General features: G+C 44.0%; 1 protein-coding gene across 4 annotated transcripts in view; it reads right to left on the bottom strand.

Annotated features, from left to right (window-relative positions):
• Nucleotides 1-20835, bottom strand: part of OLFM4 (olfactomedin 4) — a 183496-nt gene that overhangs the window by 19585 nt on the left and 143076 nt on the right. Inside the window, exon 1 of one of the 4 annotated variants that reach the window (XM_063618800.1) lies at nucleotides 7633-7854. The exons of 2 other annotated variants lie outside the window; for them this stretch is intronic. In XM_063618800.1, the coding sequence (XP_063474870.1) occupies nucleotides 7633-7725 (93 nt within the window). In that variant the 5' untranslated portion in view covers nucleotides 7726-7854. Of the gene's footprint in view, nucleotides 1-3324; nucleotides 3538-7632; nucleotides 7855-20835 lie in introns of those variants that run through there. One more of the 4 variants, XM_055244730.2, reaches the window with a different exon arrangement.

Genomic DNA, 20835 nt, shown 5'->3' on the forward strand with positions numbered 1-20835 from the left:
CCAAAGATAGAAAGACTCCAACTCAAGCATGCCAAGGCTTTTACAGAAAAGACCGACATATCAAGGACTTTTGAAGAAATAGCTTATTATAATAATTGTCTAGCAAAAAAAAAAAAAATCTTGCATTGCATTTTAACAAGGGGAGTTTAATTAGCTGCACAAACAGGGTTGGGCCATTCTCAAGGTTCTCCGAAAAACTCTGCCAACTCAGAAAACAGTGGATATCATTAAGCAATCTCTAGACAGTCAACTAGGAACCACTAGCTAACAACTTTTAGTCCTGAAGTTCACTTGAAAGACAGACAAATAATTATGAGCCCTGCTGACAGCCATTCCATCGGTTTCTATTGAACATCTCTGACCCAATGCTGTGGACTCCCCCAGCTTCCATCCTGCTTATCATCAGCCCAGCATGCTCAGCTGACATCAAAATGGTCCATAAGTTTGATCAGTGTCTCCCATTAGAGATATTTCTGCTCCTCGCATTCAAAGAAAATGAAGCTAATGGTGATGAGTCTCTCTCTGCGGTGAATGCCCAAACTCTACATGAATGAAGCATGGGGGATGGGAGACAAAGACAAGCGCTTGTCCCCTTGGCCTTTGGAAGAATATGCGATTCCCCTTGTGTAGGGCAAATAGGACCCTGAGTACCCCACAAGACACCTTATATTGGTAGGTTTTCCCTAAGCATGTGTTCAATTAACATTTACTGATGTCTACACTATGCCAGGCTCTGGCTTTAGGGAGACGATTAAGACTCAATTTCTGCCCAGGAATCAGGCCCACTGTCACTCTGAAAGCCCTACTTGTTTTTTCAAACCAGCCTCGTAGCCTGATGACAACAAAACACGTGACTCGTTGCAGTTCCAACTATACCAGTTACTCTGTGGAGCGGAGCATTGAGCCTTTTCCTAGTCTTGTGAATTGAGGACCCTGCAGAGGCCCCTCCTCAGGAGGGAGATGTCTGAGGCAGAGAGTACTCTGAGTGCTCACAGCAGAAGGTGCAACTCACATTTAAGGTGATTTAAGGTTGCAATTGGCTCTAATTAGTAGCCAAGGCTAAGTGTCAGCAAAGATTCAAGGTATAAAATAATGGTACTCAACATTTTCAAAGTACAGAAAATGATATGTTTGGAACTTACTCAATGACAGTTATAAAAGGGTTTTCTACCACCTTCCAAAGAGCTCATCAAGCTGACAGCCAGCCCCAGAAAATCAGGTTGATAGTGAAATTGACTCTTAGTCCACTATAAAAAAAAGTTGGAGTTGTGATACTGACTCACCAGGGAGAGATAAGTAAAAAGGAAAATTAAAACCTGTAAGTCCAATTTAACTACCATGTCTCATCTGCTTTTAAATATTTGTCTTTTACCAGACAATAGGCATTCTGGATTTCTCTGTTTCTTTATCTATATTTTATTTTCTATTACTATAGCTGATAATCTTACCCAAATGCTGGTTTCTGACTAGTGATGGAGCTTCATAACAAATTATTATTGTTAACTTCAGTCCAAAAAAGAGTGCTAGCCAATTCTGATCATCCCCAGAAATCATTGAGTATCACAGAATAAAATTACGCATCTGATTTCTGACTGCAAAAAATCCTTGTGCCTACTTATGATTCCCAAGCCTCCCTCCTCTAAAAAATAAGCAATTTTCATCTACACTCCTTGGAAATATAGAAACCTATATGTACAGACATGGTGAAGAGAATGGACAGACTAATTTTGAGCTATATAACTTGCTAGCTTAGTGACTTAAAATTAATGACTTCACCTTGATAAGCCTCAGTTTTCACATCTCTAAAATGGGACTATTAATTTTACCTACCTCTTGGGGTTAAATAAGATAATATAGGCCAGGTGCGGTGGCTCATGCCTGTAATCCCAGCACTTTGGGAGGCTGAGGCAGGCAGATCATGAGGTCAGGAGTTCGAGACCAGCCTGACCAACATGATGAAACTCCATCTCTACTAAAAATACAAAAATTAGCCGGGCTTGGTGGCGGGCGCCTGTAGTCCCAGCTACTCAGGAGGCTGAGGCGGGACAATTGCTTGAACCCAGTAGGCAGAGGTTGCAGTGAGCCGAGATCGTGCCACTGCACTCCAGCCTGGGTGAGAGAATGAGACTCTGTCTCAAAAAACAAACAAACAAACAACAACAACAACAAAAAGATATATATTATGCACTTAACCTAGTCCTGGAATTTATAAGACACACAGTAAATGTTATTGCTGCTGTTTCTATCTAGGCCCTATCCAAACCATTTGTTAATTATTACATTTTTAATATCTGTAATTTCTGATGGTCAAAATAAACAAATAAAAGCCTTTTCCTCTCCCTTCTCCCATTTGCCCTTCCATTCAGGCATGATAATGTAAGCAGCTACCTGACCTGTGAGGAAAGATCCTAGAGGCTTAGAGAGAGAAGCTTTGGCCCAGATAAGACTCCCCCACCCCAAGTTATACCTTAGCAAGCATAGCCTAGGAGGTTTGCCGAGTGGGGTTCCCGCAGAAAGGCCCAGAGTGAAACGAATAATTGCTTCTTAGTAATACACTTAGCCTAGCTGTACCAGCCTCGTTGTAATGCATGACTTTTGGTTTTGTTTGTTTGTTGCTACTGTTGTTTGGAGCTGGAAATGGCCCTGAAGATTCCCTGTAAAGAAGACTGCAAAGAGTAAACACTCCCCTAGGCAAATGTCCACTTGTAATAACACTTTGCTAAAGACCAGTAACTCCCCTCTTATTTCTGACACCCATCTTTATAAACCAGGCCAAGAGAAATGGTCAGGGCTTCAACTAGGGCACCGCGGCTCTCACTCCCTCGAGGGCTACTGTTCACCATTCCGGGACCCTGCCAGGCAGCAAAACAACTGGACAAACTTTCCCAGAGCTGCAACTCACAGAGTCTTTCCCTAACAGTTCCTATCTTGGACTGTATATTAGAATCACCTGGGGAGAGGTTTTTTAAAATATTTGATTTGTATACAGCTATGCAGGATTTTTTTAAGTACAGAACCCAGGCATCTGTACTTTTAGAGTCCCCCTGCCCACCCATCCTAATGTGCAGCCAGATTTGAGAATTCCTCTAAAGCACAGATATTCTCAAAAGTCCCAGCTGGAGAGCTGAAATGTTGTCTCTCTTGCTAACAATTTAATTATTTTACTGAGGCTTTAATTCATTTCCAGGGCACCTATAGTTAACAAAATGAGTGGTAAATCTTTTAGAGTGCCCAGGTCTAGCCATCCATGAAATTGTATTCAGGTACTCAAAAGCAAGAGGAAGGGAATGAATGCAGCTTATTCAGATTCTAGGGCCTCCTCACCTGGGACACAGAACCTCCGCTGCCTGAGCTGCGGCTGGAGCTGGAGCCCGACCTGGAGCTGGAGCTGGAGTCAACACCTGGGAAAGAGCTGAAGCCGGGGCTAGGAATTGGAGGTCCCACATCCCCCAAATCCCCTGCAGCTTGGCCAAGGAAGAACAGAAGGGCTAGGAGAAATGAGAGGCCGGGCCTCATCTTGTCATCTTAGCTGGAGCCACCGGCTCTGCACAGAGCCCAGGGGCTTCTTATAGTGCCCAGTGGTGATTTCGCCATGGCCAGCATGCAGGAAAAGAGGGAGTGGCCAGGGAACGTGTGACCTGCCCCAAGAGGGTCAGTACACCCAGGAATCTGAGTCATGGCCCACACCTTGTCAGTGAGGCCCACTCTGTGAGCTGCCCTTGGATCCAGATATCCCCTGCCAAACATTAACTCAAATGTGCTTTGTAAAGCCCGATATTTGGTTTCCCACTTGGTACTTCCTTGAAAGAGATGAGATCAAAGTAGTCTTTGTGGATGAGACAGAGTTTGGAGGCTCCAGGGAGGGAAAGCAACCCTCACTCCTTTGCCTTGCAGCACTTCTAGTGTTCTCCCCCATTTTACTGAATACTACTTTTCACAGACAGTTAGGGAACTCGTCTTAGGGACTGTGGCTCTCCTCCAGGAGTGACTGAGCTTCCCTCTTCAGTTCCTACTGCCCAAGTTGTCATTGACCTGTTCCTTACAGTGACTGTTTCTAGACAAAGTTGTCTAATAACCCCACTCTAAAGGAAAGACCAGCAACGTTTTGTTCCCAGGCCAACCAGGTAGGACTCTGCCCTATCAAGAACTCACCATTGTATGCTTCATGTAGGGAAGAGAAAACACCCAAATAAACAAAGGGATCCCGATGACCCAGTGCCCACTCTCCCAGGCCAGGGCACTGCCCCAAACCCAGTCAAGGAGGACCCGAGGAGCAGTTTCTCTCTCCAGAAAACTTTGACCTCTATTGCCCCAAGCTTCTTGTGAGCCAGCCAGGCATTCAAGATCTCAAGCTTATTCTTCATAAAACTGAGAAATAAGATGCATTTTCTCTTGCTCAGCAGCCCTGGGCTCCAGGATCCATTTGTCCTGCTCAACATTTCACACACCTTTGTGGCCTCCGCCTTCTTCCCTGGAGAATGAAACAGGTGTTAGTCTCGGAATTAAGACCCAGCTCTGGGCCGGGGGTGCTGGCTCACACCTGTAACCCCAGCACTTTGGGAGGCCAAGGTGGGAGGATGGCTTGAGCTCAAGAGTTGGAGACCAGCCTGGGCAACATGGTGAGACCCTGTCTCTACAAAAAATGAAAAAAATAGCCAAGCATGGTGGTATGCACCTGTGGTCCCAGCTACTTGGGAGGCTGAGGTGGGAGGATCACCTGAGCCTGGGAGGTTGAGGCTGTGGTGAGCCATGTTCACACCACTGCACTGCAGCCTGGGTGACAGAGTAAGACTGTCTCAAAAAAACAAAAACAAACAAAAAAGCTTTGTCACAATGAGTCGGTGGCTTTGGGCATGTCACTTAGCCCCTCTAGGGTTGTAACAATTCCTAAATTATTTGAATTAAATGAAATATTGTATGAGAAGTTGCTTATGACTTTTGATGTGCCATAAAAATGTCAGCTTTTTCATTGTTTGTTTAATTTCCTAAAGACTAGATCAATATGTAAGATTGCTGGGTTCCAAACAAGGAGAGAAGGTTCATGCCCCACTCTGTTCCCACACCACCCCAACCCTCCCCAGGAGCTCCACACAAACTCTCAGAATAAGCACAGTGCTAATGTGAGAAACAGGGTCTTAAACCCCTGGTACACTATTCAGAAACTGGGGTGGTGGGGAGGGGGAAGGGGGGACAGGAAAACCACAAATGGATGAATAGAGAGTGAAGAAGAACAGATAGGGAGAAATGTGGGCTGTAAAGTTCATTGTTCTCTGTGGGAAGCAATTCAGCCTTGGCCTCTTTGGTCAAATATTCTAACCACTCAGATGCCCAGTCCAAGGCAGGGAATGTATACAGAATGTGTGAGAATGAAAACTGGGAGACTGAATCCATTATTCTAAGATTGAATGCTATGAATATGGACATAAGGAGGAGAATGTATCTCTACCTCCCATCACAATTCCCCTCTTCCTCCCGATTCCCACCAAAGCAAACGGCAAATCTATTCTCATTTGCTAGTAGTCTCTGCATGTGGCTGTAATGAGCCTTCCTTGTACCTTTTTTCAAGGAGCATGTTGGTGCCCTGTCAGAAAGAAAATCTCATTAACAGTGGTACAGCCTGTAGTCATGACTACCTTTAAGGGCTCCTATGGCCAATTCATTAGAAGACCCCTTACCAGAGGGGTGGCAATGCTGCAGAAATGGGACAGCAGTTCTCCCAAGCACAAATGTGCCTTAGCCAGGGAAGAACCACCACCCACTGTGCTCGTAAGCTTCTTTGTTCTTGTATGACTCCAGAGTTTCCAGAATAAAACTTTAATCTATTTGGTACCCTCAAATGCACAAAAGCATTGGTGGTGCCTCCATAATGAGATTATTAATAAAAATAGTTTGATCAGTTTCCCTGCAAATACCTTTGTCCTAAGAAACAAGCAGCCTCCTGGTTGTATGACAGACTCAGAGACAGGAACAAAATTATCAGAGCTGCAAAGCAAAGTGTATTATTTGTAAAAATGTGTTCTACCCTGGGCTCCTTCTAGAGCAAGGGGTCACTGAAATTCACTTGAGTAATACAGCAATCTTCACTGACAGTTTGAAAGAAAGTTACTATTTATGCACTTCATTAGGGGACCTCCCCAAACCATACTTCTTGAACGTTGCAACACACAAGGAAGACATCCGTGTAGATATAACTTTAATTTAATCCTCCTGTCACTAAAAATCAAACATACTGCTGCATTTTTGCAAGAGGGTATCTATGGGGTATCTGGTGTATACGAGGACAACAGAGGCTGTGTTTGGTCTACAGATTGGCAATAGAGGCTTTTCATACCAGTTAACTACATCGTCAACAACCCTCAAATTTCTATTAGCAGTATCAATAATCATGTATATAAGTAATAAAGAGTTGACCCCATTTATTTACCCTGGAAAGTCGTCCCTCAGTTAACAATGTGTGTTAGAGCCTACTCTATGCAGAATATCGGCCCTGTGATGATAAGGAAAGAAGAATGCATAATTTTTTCTAATGAAAATACCTAGTCACCTACGGAAGGCAGGCCACTTCAGGGAATACACTAGGAATAAACACAAATTGAACACAAAACCAGTTAAATGAATACTGGGAAATGACTGGATAGACTCCGGTGACCCAAGGTGGGTTGAAGTATGAAGAATTTGCCAGGTGCTGAGCTTCTTAGGGATGGAGACCATGGCTTCATTGGTTTTCAATCTCCAGCACCTATCCCAGTGCTTGGCATTTGGTGTCTAATAAACGTTTATATACTGAGGAATATATTTAATAAATGAATGCATGCATGCATGAAGAGTGGATTGATTTAATAAGAATTGTGAAGGAAATTCTTAAATAACTATTGGAGAAAATACTTATTTTTTTTTAATTAGTGTTGAAGAAAAGGGAGTGATTTCCAAGCAAGAGAAATTGTACAAGTTAAAGAACACAGGCAACCCAAATTCTCTCCAGGGTCATGATTATGCCCTTGTACCTACAATCTCATGTAGCCCACTCTAGCAACTCATACTTGGATTCAAGTTCTTAAGGTTATTCCTCAGCCTGACCTGAACCCCAAATCAACATTCTCACTCCCTAAGCATATCCTATATCAAGAACTACCTAAATTTTGCCATGTTGTTGTGGTTTAGAAGATCAAAATCCCCAATTACAGAATTTTCAGCCAAATACTTATGTTTTCAATCTGCAGCAAAATCATTCCTGTTGACAAAATGCAGAATCAAACTAGTAAAAACAGCAACTAACGGAAACCGGGGCAAACTTCTATGCAAACGCATAAAGGCAACAACAGCTGAAGTGTTGAAAGGTAGCATATACTAATTTGGGGGGAAAAAGACAAGCTTTATACCCTCCACAGAGAAAGTTTGGACGAATGAGCCATAACAGTGCCCAGAAGCATTTCCCCACCACCATCGCAAGGGGTGAATGGACTCAGGAGACACCAAACTTCAGGTTTATCTCTTGACCCTACTAGATGGAATCTGCCCAGAGACCTAGAACCAGACTGCCCTCTAAATTCCTCTTGCCATCTCCTGACTAAGCATTGAAGCACACCTTCACTTCATTTCAACATCAGTACCTGGGTTTTTCATATCCCATACCTCTTGGATATTGTAAATCACCCACAGGTTCCTCCAAGGCCAGGTCAGTTGGTTTCTGCAGCTAGAGGTGAAGAGCATCCTCGCCTTGCTCATCTGTCCCAATACAGAAGCCTTTGCCTGCCTTCCATCCAAACCACCTGAGTTACAGCACCTGGGTTCTGAGTGATACCTGTTGTCTCCATAGTTAGGTGCACATGTCTAACCCCCTACACCTCTAACTGTGAGAAAGAGGCAAACTCTTCCCGCACCTATGGGACACTGTCACCCAGAAATTTTAAGTACGACCACTGCAACTATTTGAAGCATTTTCAAATTTAGTCATACCTTCTATTTTTCTGTTGCTGTTACTTCCCTGCCCGAATATTCTCAATCTCTGTGTTATGGACTGAATGTTTGTGTCTGCAAAATTCAAGGTTGAAATCTTAAGCCCTAAGTGATGGAATCAGGAGGTAGGGCCTTTGGAAGGTGATGAGCTCACAAGGGTGGAGCCCTCGTAAGGGAATTGGTGCTCTTATGAAAAGAATCCCAGACAGCCTTTTTTGTCCTCTTTCCTCCATGTGAGAAAAAGCCGATACAGTCTATAGCCTGGAAGAAGCCCCTCACTAGAACTTGGCCATGTTGACATCCTGATCTCAGAATTCCATGTTCCAGAACTATCTGAAATAAAATTGTGTTGTTAATAAACTATGGTATTTTGTGACAGGAGCCCAAACTAAGATACCAGGCAAATGCTAAGCCCCAGCTGGGTGTCAGAATTCTGCACTTAATACTTCGGGGCAAGTCAATGGAGTGAGAAGGGCAAAGAGTCCAAAGAGTTCAAATTACTAAGCAAAACTATGAAATCTACCAACTTCCTAGCTGAGTGACTGAGCGCAAAAGCACAGCATGACCTGAACTTTACAATATGGCAGCCACTAGACCTGTATGGCTATTGAACACTTGAAATACAGCTAGTCCGAATTGAGATGTGTTTTAAGTAGAAAATATACACAAGATTTTTTTAACTTAGCGTAAAAGAAAAGAAGATAAAATACCTCATCAATAATTTTTATATTGATCACATGTTGAAATGGTAATATTTTAGATAGTTAAAATATTTTATTAAAATTAATTTCACTTGTCTCTTTTTTTTTAAATGTGGCTGCTACAGAAAAATTTTAATTCCATTTGTGGCTTCCACTATATTTCTATTGCACAGTGCTACACAGAGCACATAGCACGATTAGCTGTGATGGAGAAGCTCCTGGAGGTTGCCAGAACATCAGAAGTTGTACCGAATGTCTCTTCCCACTCACAGGAGGTTAGCTAACCAGGTGGGTTGCTGTCATTTCTTCACAAATGTTAAATGTTACAGAAGTTCTCTCTAAGGAGCCTCAAGATGAAATTAGACACATGTTACTCCTTATATTAAAAAGCTTATCATATGAGAGAAATGAAAAATATATCAGTGCTAGTTGGGACTAAGTGAAGGAATTATGTCAAAAATTAACCTCTGCAAGAGTAGCCACATGGTACTTTACTTGAGCCCACGTTTTTAAAAAGCAAGAGATTTCACATGAATTTCTATGTTTGAGGTCCCTTTTTTGGAGAAAGAAATATCTCATAATTCCAGGCCTACATTCCCCATGATCTCAGTGAGATAGAGTGACAGCAGAGGCCCCTTTGAGTAGCACACACTCTCCAGTTTGCCACAGTCCCCATCATCCACACCTGGTCTCTTTCCTTTAGGTACATGACCTGTCTAGCCTTTATAAGCCCTTAGGTATGCAATTATTGTTTTAAGATTTCAAATTTGAAAAATGAGCTTCCCAGAAGCAAAGAAAATTTAAAGGTAAAAAGAATGTAGCAATTTGGATATTGCATTTCCCCCCCTTTCATCAGAAGAACAGCATAATGTTAAAATGTATTATAAAGGATAACATGCCATGTCACTAAACTTGGATTTATGAGTTCTGGAAAACAATCAGAACATAATGAAATGAATTTTGAAACTGCTATTTAAATGGAACAAAATTTAATGAATCATTAAATGAAGAAATGGCCAAACATGTGCAGGAAATTTATGCAAATAAATTTCATAAAGCTACCAAATAACTCAGCCTGATCTATGATCGTGTAAACACAATTGAAGCTGGCTCTTGCTTTGTCCCTCCTGGTCCTTCCTTAGTGCTTCTTTCTTCACCCAGCTATGACTTATTGGTATGAGTTGGCCCCTGTGGGGCACAGAGCAAAATAAAAATGTGGGGCCTTTGTTCAAAAATGATTAAGAATGTTAAAACAGTGATAGTGAAGCATTAAACCAAGTGTGAGGCCCTTCTAAAGGGGGGGACCTGCGTGACTCACAGGCAGCACATCCATGAAGCCAGCCCTAACTACAGCAAAGGGGATCTAATCAATTCTGGGGGGCTAAGAAAGTCTTCCAACAAGCGGGGAAGAAATTTCAAAATGAGACTTGAAACATGATTTTCTCATCGGTATAATCTAAAACTGGGCTTCACAGCATCATGGTGGAAGAAGCACCCTTTGAGCTGTCACTTGTGCCTATTAAGCAGCACTTGGCAACCAACTGCTGAAACCTCGAGGATCCTGAAATATTGGCGTGAGAGAGCCTGAGGCTTCTCTAATTTAGTCTCATGTTTAAGAATTTTGCACTTCTATTGCTATGAAGTTTCAAACTTCCTGATGACATATAAATCTTGCTATTGTGCTTAGAGTTAGAATGACTATTGCTTTGATGTCATTGTGAAAATATTTAATGAAAAGTTTACACAATTATTTTAAAATATACATTTGTAAAACATTAGCCTGAATTTTTTTTAGTTTATGGCTTACTTAGAAGCCTCTCTTGGTAACCAAACAGACCTAACACAAGTAGTCTGCACCCTATCTTGACCCAGCATTCTTACCCCCTCCGCAAGTCAAACACTTTAGTTACACTATACCTGTGCTGGTTTCAGTTTTATTTTGTATGTGTATGTGTGTCTGTCTGTGTGTGTCTGTATGTTTGTGTTGTGTATGTGTGTATGTGTGTGAATATTTGGTTTGGTTTCAGGTCTTGTTGAGCTCTCAATTCCTTCATACAGTGGAGAAAAGAAGAATAATAATGCTTATTTTCTAGGACTGTTCATTTATTTACAAATACTTAATGAGTTTGCCCTGTAGGTAAGGCTGTTCTAGGTGCTGGGGGATATAGCAATGGAAATAAAAACCGTTGTTCTCATGTATCTGACAGTTTAATTGAGACAGATGATTGATGATATAAATTAAGTAAAATACATAGTGTGTTAGATGGCATTGAGTGCCATGGGGAAAAAAATTAAGTAGGAAAGGGGAATACGGAAAGGTAGATAACAGGGGTTGCATGTTTAAGTAGGGTGGTCAGGGAAATTCTCAGTGAAGAGGAGACATTTGAGTAAAAGATATAAAGGAGAGAGGGAGAAAGATGTGAGGCTCTCTGAAGAGAAATCATTCCAGAGAAAAACAAATGCAAAGCTGCAAGACAGCCATGTCACCTAGAATTGAATGACAAAGCAAGGAGGCCAGTATGGCTGGTGTGGAACGAAGTAGAGGAGAAGAGTCTGAGGTCAGGGGAGTGCCACATTGCATAGGGCCTCTAAGGTCATTGGAAGGATTTTGGTTTTACTCTGGGTATCTGGCAGCTGGTTGAGTAAAGGAGCAACATGATCCAATTCTTAGTTTAACAGGATCACTCTGAGAGCTCTGTTGAGATCAGAATGTGTTGAGTAAGAGCAAAAATGGGAAACCAGCATGGAGACTTCTGAGATAACCCAGGCAGGAGATGATGGTCGTTCACACCAGGGCGACAGCAGTAGAAACGATGAGACATCACCACATTCAGGATGAGACAATGTTAGAGGTGAAAACATTTGCCGTTGGCTGTGAAGAAAGAGAAGACACAGATACTCTGAAGCCTTTGCTCTTAGCAAGTAGATGGATGAGGTTGGCATTAAATGAAAAGGAGAAGACCACAGAAGGAAGCCCAGGGCATCAGTTTGGGAATGTAAAATTGGAGTTGTTTTTAGACAATCAAGTAGAGGTAGTATGTAGGAGTTGGATATATGAAACTGGAATTAAAAGGAGAGATCTAGGCTCTTGAAAAATATTTAGGAATTATTAGCTTATTAATGATATTTAAAACCATGAGACAGTGAAATCACCAATGAAGTGAGTATAGCTAGAGAAGAGAAGACATCTGAGATCTGAGACCTAGGAGGCTCCAGGATTAAAAGTCAGGGAAATAGCCAGGCATGGTGGCTCACACCTATAATCCCAGCACTTCGGGAGACTGAGGCGGGAGGGTCAGCAGGAGGGTTGCTTGAGCTAAGGAGTTCCAGACCAGCCTGGGTTACATAGTGAGAGCCCATCTCTACAAAATATTAAAAATCAGCCAGGCATAGTAGTGTGTCCCTGTATTCCCAACTATTCAGGAGGCTGAGTTGGGAGAATCGCTTGAGCCCAGGAGGTAGAGGCTGCAGTGAGCAAGGATCATGCCACTGTACTCCAGCCTGGGTGACAGAGTGAGATTTTGTCTCTCTCTCTCTCTCACACACACACACACACACACACACGCACAAAGGTGGGGAGGAACATGGAGCTAACAGCCAAGGAGATGGAGAGGAACTGCCTGTGGGGTCAGAGGAAAGCCAGGCATGCACGACGTCCTTGAAGCCAAATGAAAAAAGAATTTCAAGTAGGAGAGAGCAATCAACTGTGTCAAATGCCTCAATTGGGTCAAATGAGATGAGAAGACTGAGAATGGGACTTAGCAGCATTGTGGGTCATGGAAACCTTTCATGAGAGCTGTGTCAACAGAGTGGTGGGCCTGAAGGCACAATTTAGGGGGTTTAATGAAGAGCCAGAAGAAAGAAATTAAAGACAGCAAGTGTACGCATCTCTGAGAGAAGAGTTTTGTTTAAAAGGGGACTGAAGGTACGAACCAAATGAGATACTGTGTGTGAAAGCATTTTGGGAATTATAAAAGTACTCTGTAAATGCTGAGTATAATTGTAAGATCTGAGACCTGTTGTATACTAAAAATATGGCTTTCAAAATGTCAACCAGACTCAAGAATTTCTGTGCCCAGTTAGAGCTGTAGCATCTCCAGAAAACTGTGTTCTCACTGTACCCATAGCTGTTCCAAGTAACCACTAAATCCTCAGGAAATCAGAGTTCAAAGACTCTTGACAGTGATAAGCAGTCTACTAAACTCCTTCCAACCTGCCTACACAATGACCCCATAAAGTACAGGATGATGAAAAAGCCAAAGTTCTACACACAAAGGAAAGGTACGATAAGAAAAGGGTTCTTTGTTCTTTTATGGTTGCAGAGTTTTCCTTGAAAAAGTCTCAAGCTAATCAGTACATCTTGTTTGATTACAGAATCAAAATATTACAAGGCGAGAAATTTCCAGTAAGAAATGTGTCCTCACCTAGTGCCAGTAAGAATGAACACCCCTTACGGTATCGTGGGATGTTGCAATTGATCAAAATGAGCATCTGTTCTGTTCAGTTCAGAATGTCATGTTAATATTTTATTCCTGGAAATATGGACACAGGTGCACAAGGTTCCTGCAAGACAGAGTCCATAGGCTTAAAGTAAGGTGTTCCATCCCTGGTTGCTCCATCTCTAAGGGACTCGGATCTATAGACCACTGATAGCCAGGCTTCCCAGCTGTAAGCACTGAGCATGAGTGGGCTGTGGGGTCATATTTGGAGCAAAACAACATGAGCTGAGCCTGAGGTGGGAAGACAGTCACCTACCCTTTCATATAGATCCATCTATCAGTTTGTTCATTAACCAGATGTGCCAGGCAATACACACTCCATAACAGTGCAGCCTAACAGAAACATAATGCGAGTCATAAATGCAAGCCTAATATGTGTTTTAAATTTTGGATTTCTAGCCACCACATTCAAAAGAGTAAAATGAAACAGGTAAAATTAATAATACACTTTATTTAACATAGTGTGTATGCCCTAAGACATCTCTCCAACAAGTAGTCAATATAAAAATTGATGAATGAGAATGTAAAATTATTTTACTTTTTTTTTGTACAAAGTCTTTGAAATCCAGTGTGGATTTGACACTTCCAGCACATCTCAATTCAGAGTAGCCACATTTCAAGTGCCCAGTAGCCACCTGTAGCTAGGGGTGACCCTGCTAGACAGTGCAGTTCTAGGCACGAGGATTCTACAGGAACAAACCACATGTCTTGCCTTCTAAAAGTGGACAGACCCTATGGGGTAAAGAGGACTCAGACAAGTAAACAGGGCATTAGAATCGCACCCAAATCAAGTTCATGCCCTGCAAATAAGTAGCCCCCAACCAAATCTGAGCAGATGGGGGTCAGAAGGGCTGCTTCAGGAAGTGAAGACTTAGCAGAGCCCCCCAAAAGTAAGTAAGAGTCTAAGGGATTGAGAGGCAGGAAAGGGGTCAGGAAAGCGATGGCGACAGAGGAGCAGTCCTGGGAATAAGGGAGAATAGGGTATGTTCTGGGAGCTTCAAGGCATTCATTTTTGCCAGACCATAGAGTTTCCAGAGATGAATAAAAACAAAGCCCTCAAGGTAAAGCTTGACCATACCGTGAAGTGCTTTGTGAGCCATAATGAGAAGGCTGGGTTTCCTCCTGAGGGCGTTGGGAGTCCTGAGAGAGTTCTGAGTCGGGGTTCTTGGTTGCCTGCTTTTCTAAGCCTGTCTACTGCAGCCCCGACTGTTGCAGTGAGGAATGGAGCTGCACAGAGGTGAGGTGAGCTGCTTAGGGTTTCCGGCTGGCTGGTGGCAGAGCTGAGGCCAGAACTCTGATCATAGTCATGATCTCTCAAGGCCCTTCCAATGCCCACGTGCCAGAAGCCAAGTGCGTTGGAGCAGAAGGGGAAGCACTGTTGCTCCACACAACAGATGAAGGTAACACAGCCGATTGCACCAGGAGGTGAGGCAAGAGGATCAGGAACTAAGCCCTGGGGAAAAAAGGGAGAAGTGTAGTCGTCCCAGAGGGCAAGCAGGCAGCCAGGGCTCTGCTCTCCTGCCTGAGCCCAGGGTGGGGGCAATGGGAGAAGTCCCATCTCTGATGAGGAGGGAAAGGGCAAGCAAGAGCAAGGCCCTCAGCCTGGGACCTGCTGGCTGCAACTCCAGGCCTCCTCTGGAAATGGGGATGGGGCAGCCTGCATAGAAATTCAGCAAGTGAGGCAATTTGCCTGGAATGCACTCATGTTTGTTTTAATATAAAAATATCATTTAAAATAGAGACAACTGGAAGATGCACCACATTTATCCTGTGGCTTTCCACACTCTTCGGCACAGTGGGGTAAGACTAGTCCAGTCTGAGGTGCTCAGTTTGGCCGCCCTGTGAGACGAGCAGAGCTTCTTGAGCTCTTCTCAGGGTCAGAAAGGTTATGTGGTTTCTCTAATGACACCCAGGATGTTGGTGTGGAGAAGCAAAGGTTAGGGCCCATGCCTTCTGTCTCCTTATCCTCCAGAGGGTAAGGACCATGCCATCAACATCATCACCTGGCTGTTCCACCACTATCCCTTAATGCCTTTGAGTGTTGGTCTGTTTATAACTACAAGGTTAGCCTTTTATATGCAAATATTCCCAGGAAGGGTCCAACCTTGAGACATCATTCATTAACAGAGATTAAATAAAATCAGGAATGAGACACAGAAAAGGCTAATGACCAGGGGCCAGAATGGGAGACCAGGAGGGCATTAAGGGGCTTTGAGCGCAGAAGGAGGTATGAAAGCCAGCTTTGCCCTCTTTACCAAGCTTCCTGGAACCACAGAGCAAACATTAACTGCGTGCTTAATGTATACAAGGCACTATACCACACTCTGTGGGATACAAAAAGAAGCATAAGGAATGTCTCTGCCCTCTCAGTGCCTAAAATCTAGCTGGAAAGTGTGTCAGTTTTCCATTGCCACTGTAACAAATTACCACAAAATTAGGGGTTGAAATCAATGCAAATTTTTATTCTTACAGTTAGGGAGGTCAGAAGTCTGGCACAGATCTCAATGGGCCAAAATCAAGGTGTTGCCACAGCTGCGTTCCTTCCCCACTGAGAAAGGGAGTCTCTAAAGGAGCAACCATTCAATGCCTTTTCCAGCTAGAGACTGCTCACATTCCTTGGCTTGTGACCCCTTCTTCCATCTTCACAGCCAGCATGGCTGGTGGCACCTCTCACATCACACCACTCTGACACTGACTCTTCCGCCTCCCTCCTTCACTGTGATGATACCGGGTCCACATGGATAATCCAGGATTATCTCCTCATGTCAAAGTCAGCTGATTAGCAGCCTCAATTCCATCTGCAACTTAATTCCCCTTTGCCATTTAACATAACATAGCCACAGGTTCCAGGGACTCAGAAGTGGACTTCCCAGGGCGAGGGGCCTGGGAAGAGGCGCAGCACATGGGGATCCTGCAGGCGGAAGAAAGAGGACTGGCGACTGGTGGGTTGGGGAGAGCTGGGCAAGGACAGTGGCACAATGATGGCAGGAGAAAAGAGGATGTTTCAGGAGCAGGAGTCTGAGACACTGGCCAGAAGCCTGTGAGAAATGGTCCCACTTGGGGGAGGAGAGAGAATTGGCACTATTCTGTCTACCACAGGAAGCTTGAACATCAGATACAAAATTAACTCTAGCACAAGGTAAGAGCCACATGGTTAAGCGCAGTGGAGTTCAGGAAGGGAAAGATCACTTCCGGCTGGGATCATCCATCCGGAAAGGCTCTGCAAGACAATGGGCTGGTGGCATGCAGGAAATACCAGGATGCCCTGTGAGAGGAGGGGCTGGAGCTCTGTGATTCCCGTGTCTGTCCAGCTCTAAAGCGCTATGTCCCACAGAAGCAGCACCAGCAAATGTGGCAGGCATGGAAAAGGCAGAAGTGCAATTGAGGATAACTGGAAAATCATGGATTCTCCACTGAGCTGAGTGGCTGGGGATACATCCTGGAGGGCTCGGGATGGCAGGCCAGCAAATCGTGCTTTGTCCCCTAGGCACTGAGCAGCAATTGAAGGTTGACCCTAAAAAGACATCAGATGATGAGGAAGGGAATCTGGAGATGGAGAGGGATGAGGCAGGAAGGGCAGTCAACACTGTCAGCCCTCTAGACATAGATACACAGGGAGAGGAAGAGGGTGGTGACGGGGGCCTGGGAAGAGGCGCAGCACGGATCCTGCAGGCGGAAGAAAGGGGACTGGCGACTGGTGGGTTGGGGAGAGCTGGGCAAGGACAGTGGCACAATGATGGTAGGAGAAAAGAGGATGTTTTAGAGCAGGAGTCTGAGACACCAGCCAGAAGCCTACGAGAAATGGTCCCACTGGCAGTGGAAATGCAGGTTGGGCCTGGGATAACGTTGGGAAGGTAGAAGGTATGGGAGGAACTAAGATCAGTGATAAAAAGTAATGTAATAAATGACAGGGACATGGAGGATACAGCCTTGGGTGATAGCCTAGGGTCTGGTAGAGGAAAGAAGGCCCTGAAGGAGATGAAGACACACCCCCACACGCAGCCCAACTGGAGCAGAGATGCTCATTGGTTCACAGTGCCTTATCAAGAGGGTGCAATGTGGGAAACTGATATCAATCACAATGCTTATCAGCAACTAGTCTATCAGAGACCAGCAGCTCACAGAGAACAAAGAGGTTCCCGAAGGTGAGAACAGGTGGGTCAAGGGTAACAGCAACTTAGCTGGGACTCTGCCAACCAGGACAAGTTCCTGCGAGCACCTGCAGTACCACTTCTCCACAGGGCAAATCAGGAGGACTGCTCTCCCTTAGAGGGGCTTCCTCAAAGGATACAGGAGGGGGCTGAAGCCAGCCTGTTTTGAGAACTGCCCTGAGCCTGCCGGGCTGAGGCAGGGCCCCTTCCCGGTTTCCCCACAGAGCCTCTGGTTGCTGTTCTGTAACATCTCTTGGGCAACTATGTATGTCCACAGTCTCTGGCACAATGTCCCATGTGTAACAGAAAAGCCACACCTGCAAGGGCAGATAGAAGGAGGGGACAGAGTCGCTCAGAGTATTTCCAGAATGGTCTTTTCCCCATGCAAAACTACGCTATGGTGAAAAAAAAAAAAAAAAAAAAAAAAAAACCAGAATGCATTGTCCCATTATATAAAATTCAACAAAAGAAAATGCAAAACACATGTCTGGTTCTAGGAGTTAGAATAGAGATGGGGCTTGGGGCTGGGGAGAGGGGACCAGGGCAGCAACAGGAGCGAGGTTTCTGGGAGTGCTGATCCTCTGCGTCCCAGTCTGGGGCTGGTTACATAAGGAGGCTCATAATAAATTTGGTGAAACTGCATTGAGCTGCAGTCTTATGGTTTGTGCATTTTTCTGCACATATGTAATACTTTTATTAAAAAGTGGGCCAGGCACAGTGGCTCACGCCTGTAATCCCAGCACTTTGGGAGGCCGAGGCCGGCGGATCACAAGGTCAGGATTTCAAGACCAGCCTGACCAACATGGTGAAACCCCATCTCCACTAAAAATACAAAAATTAGTCGGGCGTGGTGGTACAAGCCTGTAATCCCAGCACTTTGAGAGGCCGAGGTGGGTGGATCACCTGAGGTCAGGAGTTCAAGACCAGCCTGGCCAACATGGTGAAACCCTATCTCTACTAAAAAAATACCAAAAAAAAATTAGCCGGGCGTGGTGGTGGGTGCCTGTAGTCCCAGCTACTCAGGAGGCTGAGGTGGAGAATTGCTTGAACCCAGGAGGCAGAGGTTGCAGTGAGCTGAGATTGTGCTATTGCACTCCAGTCTGGGCAACAGGGTGAGACTCTGTCTCAAAAAAAAAAAAAAAAAAAAAAAACAAACTCCGGCCATCCTGCAAGGGCCACATGTAGCTTTTCTCCAAAGAAGGGAATCTGGTTGACAGAAGAAATCACCAATTGGGCAAGCTCACAAAGCATGGTCAGTGGTGGGGGAGGCACACCTGAGGGCCCACTGCTTGTCATGTAAAGAAGGCATCACAGACTCCACAGTCAGCAGGACAAGTGGTCTCTGCAACAGTCAATTTCATGTGTCAACTTGGCTAGACCATGGTGCCCATTTGTTTGGTCAGACACAATCTGGGTGTTTCTGTGAAGGCATTTTAAAAATGTGATTAACATTTACAATCAGTTGAACTTAAAGCAGATTATCCTCCATAATACGCATGGGTCAGTTGAAGGCCTTAAGAACAAAGATCGAGGTTTCCTGAGAAAAGAAGAAATTCTACCACCAGACAGCAACATGGACATTCTGCCTGAGTTTTCAACCTTCAGATGCAATACTGCAACGTCAACTCTTACCAGAATTTCCAACTTGCTCTAAAGATTTTGGACTTGCCAGAACCCACAATAATGTGAGCCAGTTCTTTGTGTATGTATGTATGTGTGTGTTGTATATATATATTCAATTGGTTCTGTTTCTCTGGAGAATCCAAATACAATTTCTAATAGGCCGTTCCTCCAGGAGCCCAGATCATCTTTCTCAGGCCTCCCATGAAAGCAAACAAGGTGGGAAAGCACTTCAGTTTAAGGGCTGCAGCCTGAAGTCAGGAGCTCTACTTTAGGAGAAAAGAAATCCCCAGCCAGCCCAGGGATCTAAATGCTGGCTTTTTCCTCTTCATGCTTATTTCAGCTAATGTCACCAAGCACACTCTAGCTAGCACCAGTCTAAAAAAGGGGAAGTAGTGCGAAAAGGAAATATTGAGAGAAACCTACACATTTCCAGTTTCTTCTGCTAGGGTTGCTTATGTGACTTTTTCAGAGAGTCCCCAGAAACTCCAAATAAACAGCCACATTGCTGAACCCACCTAAAACTCTGACCCAGTTAGATGCAGCAGAGGCAGTGGATGAAACAAACATGAATGTTTGCGGGTGCTTTAATCTTCTCCAAACACCAAAATATTGTTGAGATGTTTTATCTTCCATTGCACACGGAGGAGATTAAAAAGCCATGATAAACAGTGTGCTCTCTGGGAGGGAATGCCATATATAGGACAATACATAATTTCCTGCTTCTGGTACCACTTGGGATAATTGTTCTGGTAACATGAAAACAGGAGGAATATTAATTTAAGATTAAAGCACAATTATAAGCTCTGTCATACTGTTAATTTCTTTTAAATGTTCCTCTGAATAATTCCACCTTTGCAAGATGGAATAAGCATACAATTAAAAACTGCATTAAATAAATGAATAACTAATTAATGAATAAAAAGAACTCTGAAAATAAAATGGGTCATGCAAATTCTAAACAATAACTTTAACAACAGGCCAGATCCTAATCCTTCAGAACTTTGAAAGAACAGTGTTGGGGTGCCAATAGATAGCATCTCTCTGTAGATGTAGCTCTGGAATTGCTGTGTTCTCTGTTCACACACTGCCCAGGGATAGCTTTAGGTACAGGCACTGCAGGGAACTGAGGTGCTGCAGAGCAAGACATAATTGACCAACCTGAACACCACGCCACCTCTCCAACTTTATCACCAATGCCTCTCCCATAATGCCTGAAATTCTACACTTTCCTTTATCCTCCAGCCAGAAGTTCTACCAGGGTGATTCTTCCATGGATTAGGAATTCAGGTGGAAAATGCAAATATTCCCATGGGGGAAATATTCCTGCAAGGGTTAAAGATCGATGGTTCATTAGCACATTGATAATGAATTCCGCTAAACAGATTCCTTTCCTCCCAACACCTAACTGAGGCCAGCCTCTTTGGGGGAGTGGGATGAGGGAGAAAGGAGTGGTCATTTTGCAGTAAAGGGGAATAGTAGGCTGAGAATGGTGGAACTGCTTGAGTGTGGCCTGGAGTAGAGGCATTCTGAGAGCCCAAGGAGCCTGAGAGCATAAAATTCCATAATGAGAGACCATGACATATCCACAAGGGAGCTAAGACTTTCAGGGCAAGACACATGGGTGAGGGAGAAAGGGAGGAAAATATTGCCTAAGATTGCCTTGATGTGCCAAATAAAATCAATATGATTATATGCATTTTATTACTTGAGAAGTTATTGATAATCTATGACCACACAATAGTGTAGTAAACGGGAGAGAAGAAATTAAAACTTTGTTCATCTGACCCCCAAATCCATGCTCTTTCAACCATACCACACTTTTCACACAGCAATCTTATGCATATGGGATGATTGCCCCATTTTTAAGATGAGCAAATCAAGGCTTTCAGAGATGAAAGAAGAGAC

The sequence above is a fragment of the Symphalangus syndactylus genome, chromosome 15, assembly GCF_028878055.3.
Source record: "Symphalangus syndactylus isolate Jambi chromosome 15, NHGRI_mSymSyn1-v2.1_pri, whole genome shotgun sequence".
In the NCBI taxonomy this organism is placed as follows: domain Eukaryota; kingdom Metazoa; phylum Chordata; class Mammalia; order Primates; family Hylobatidae; genus Symphalangus; species Symphalangus syndactylus.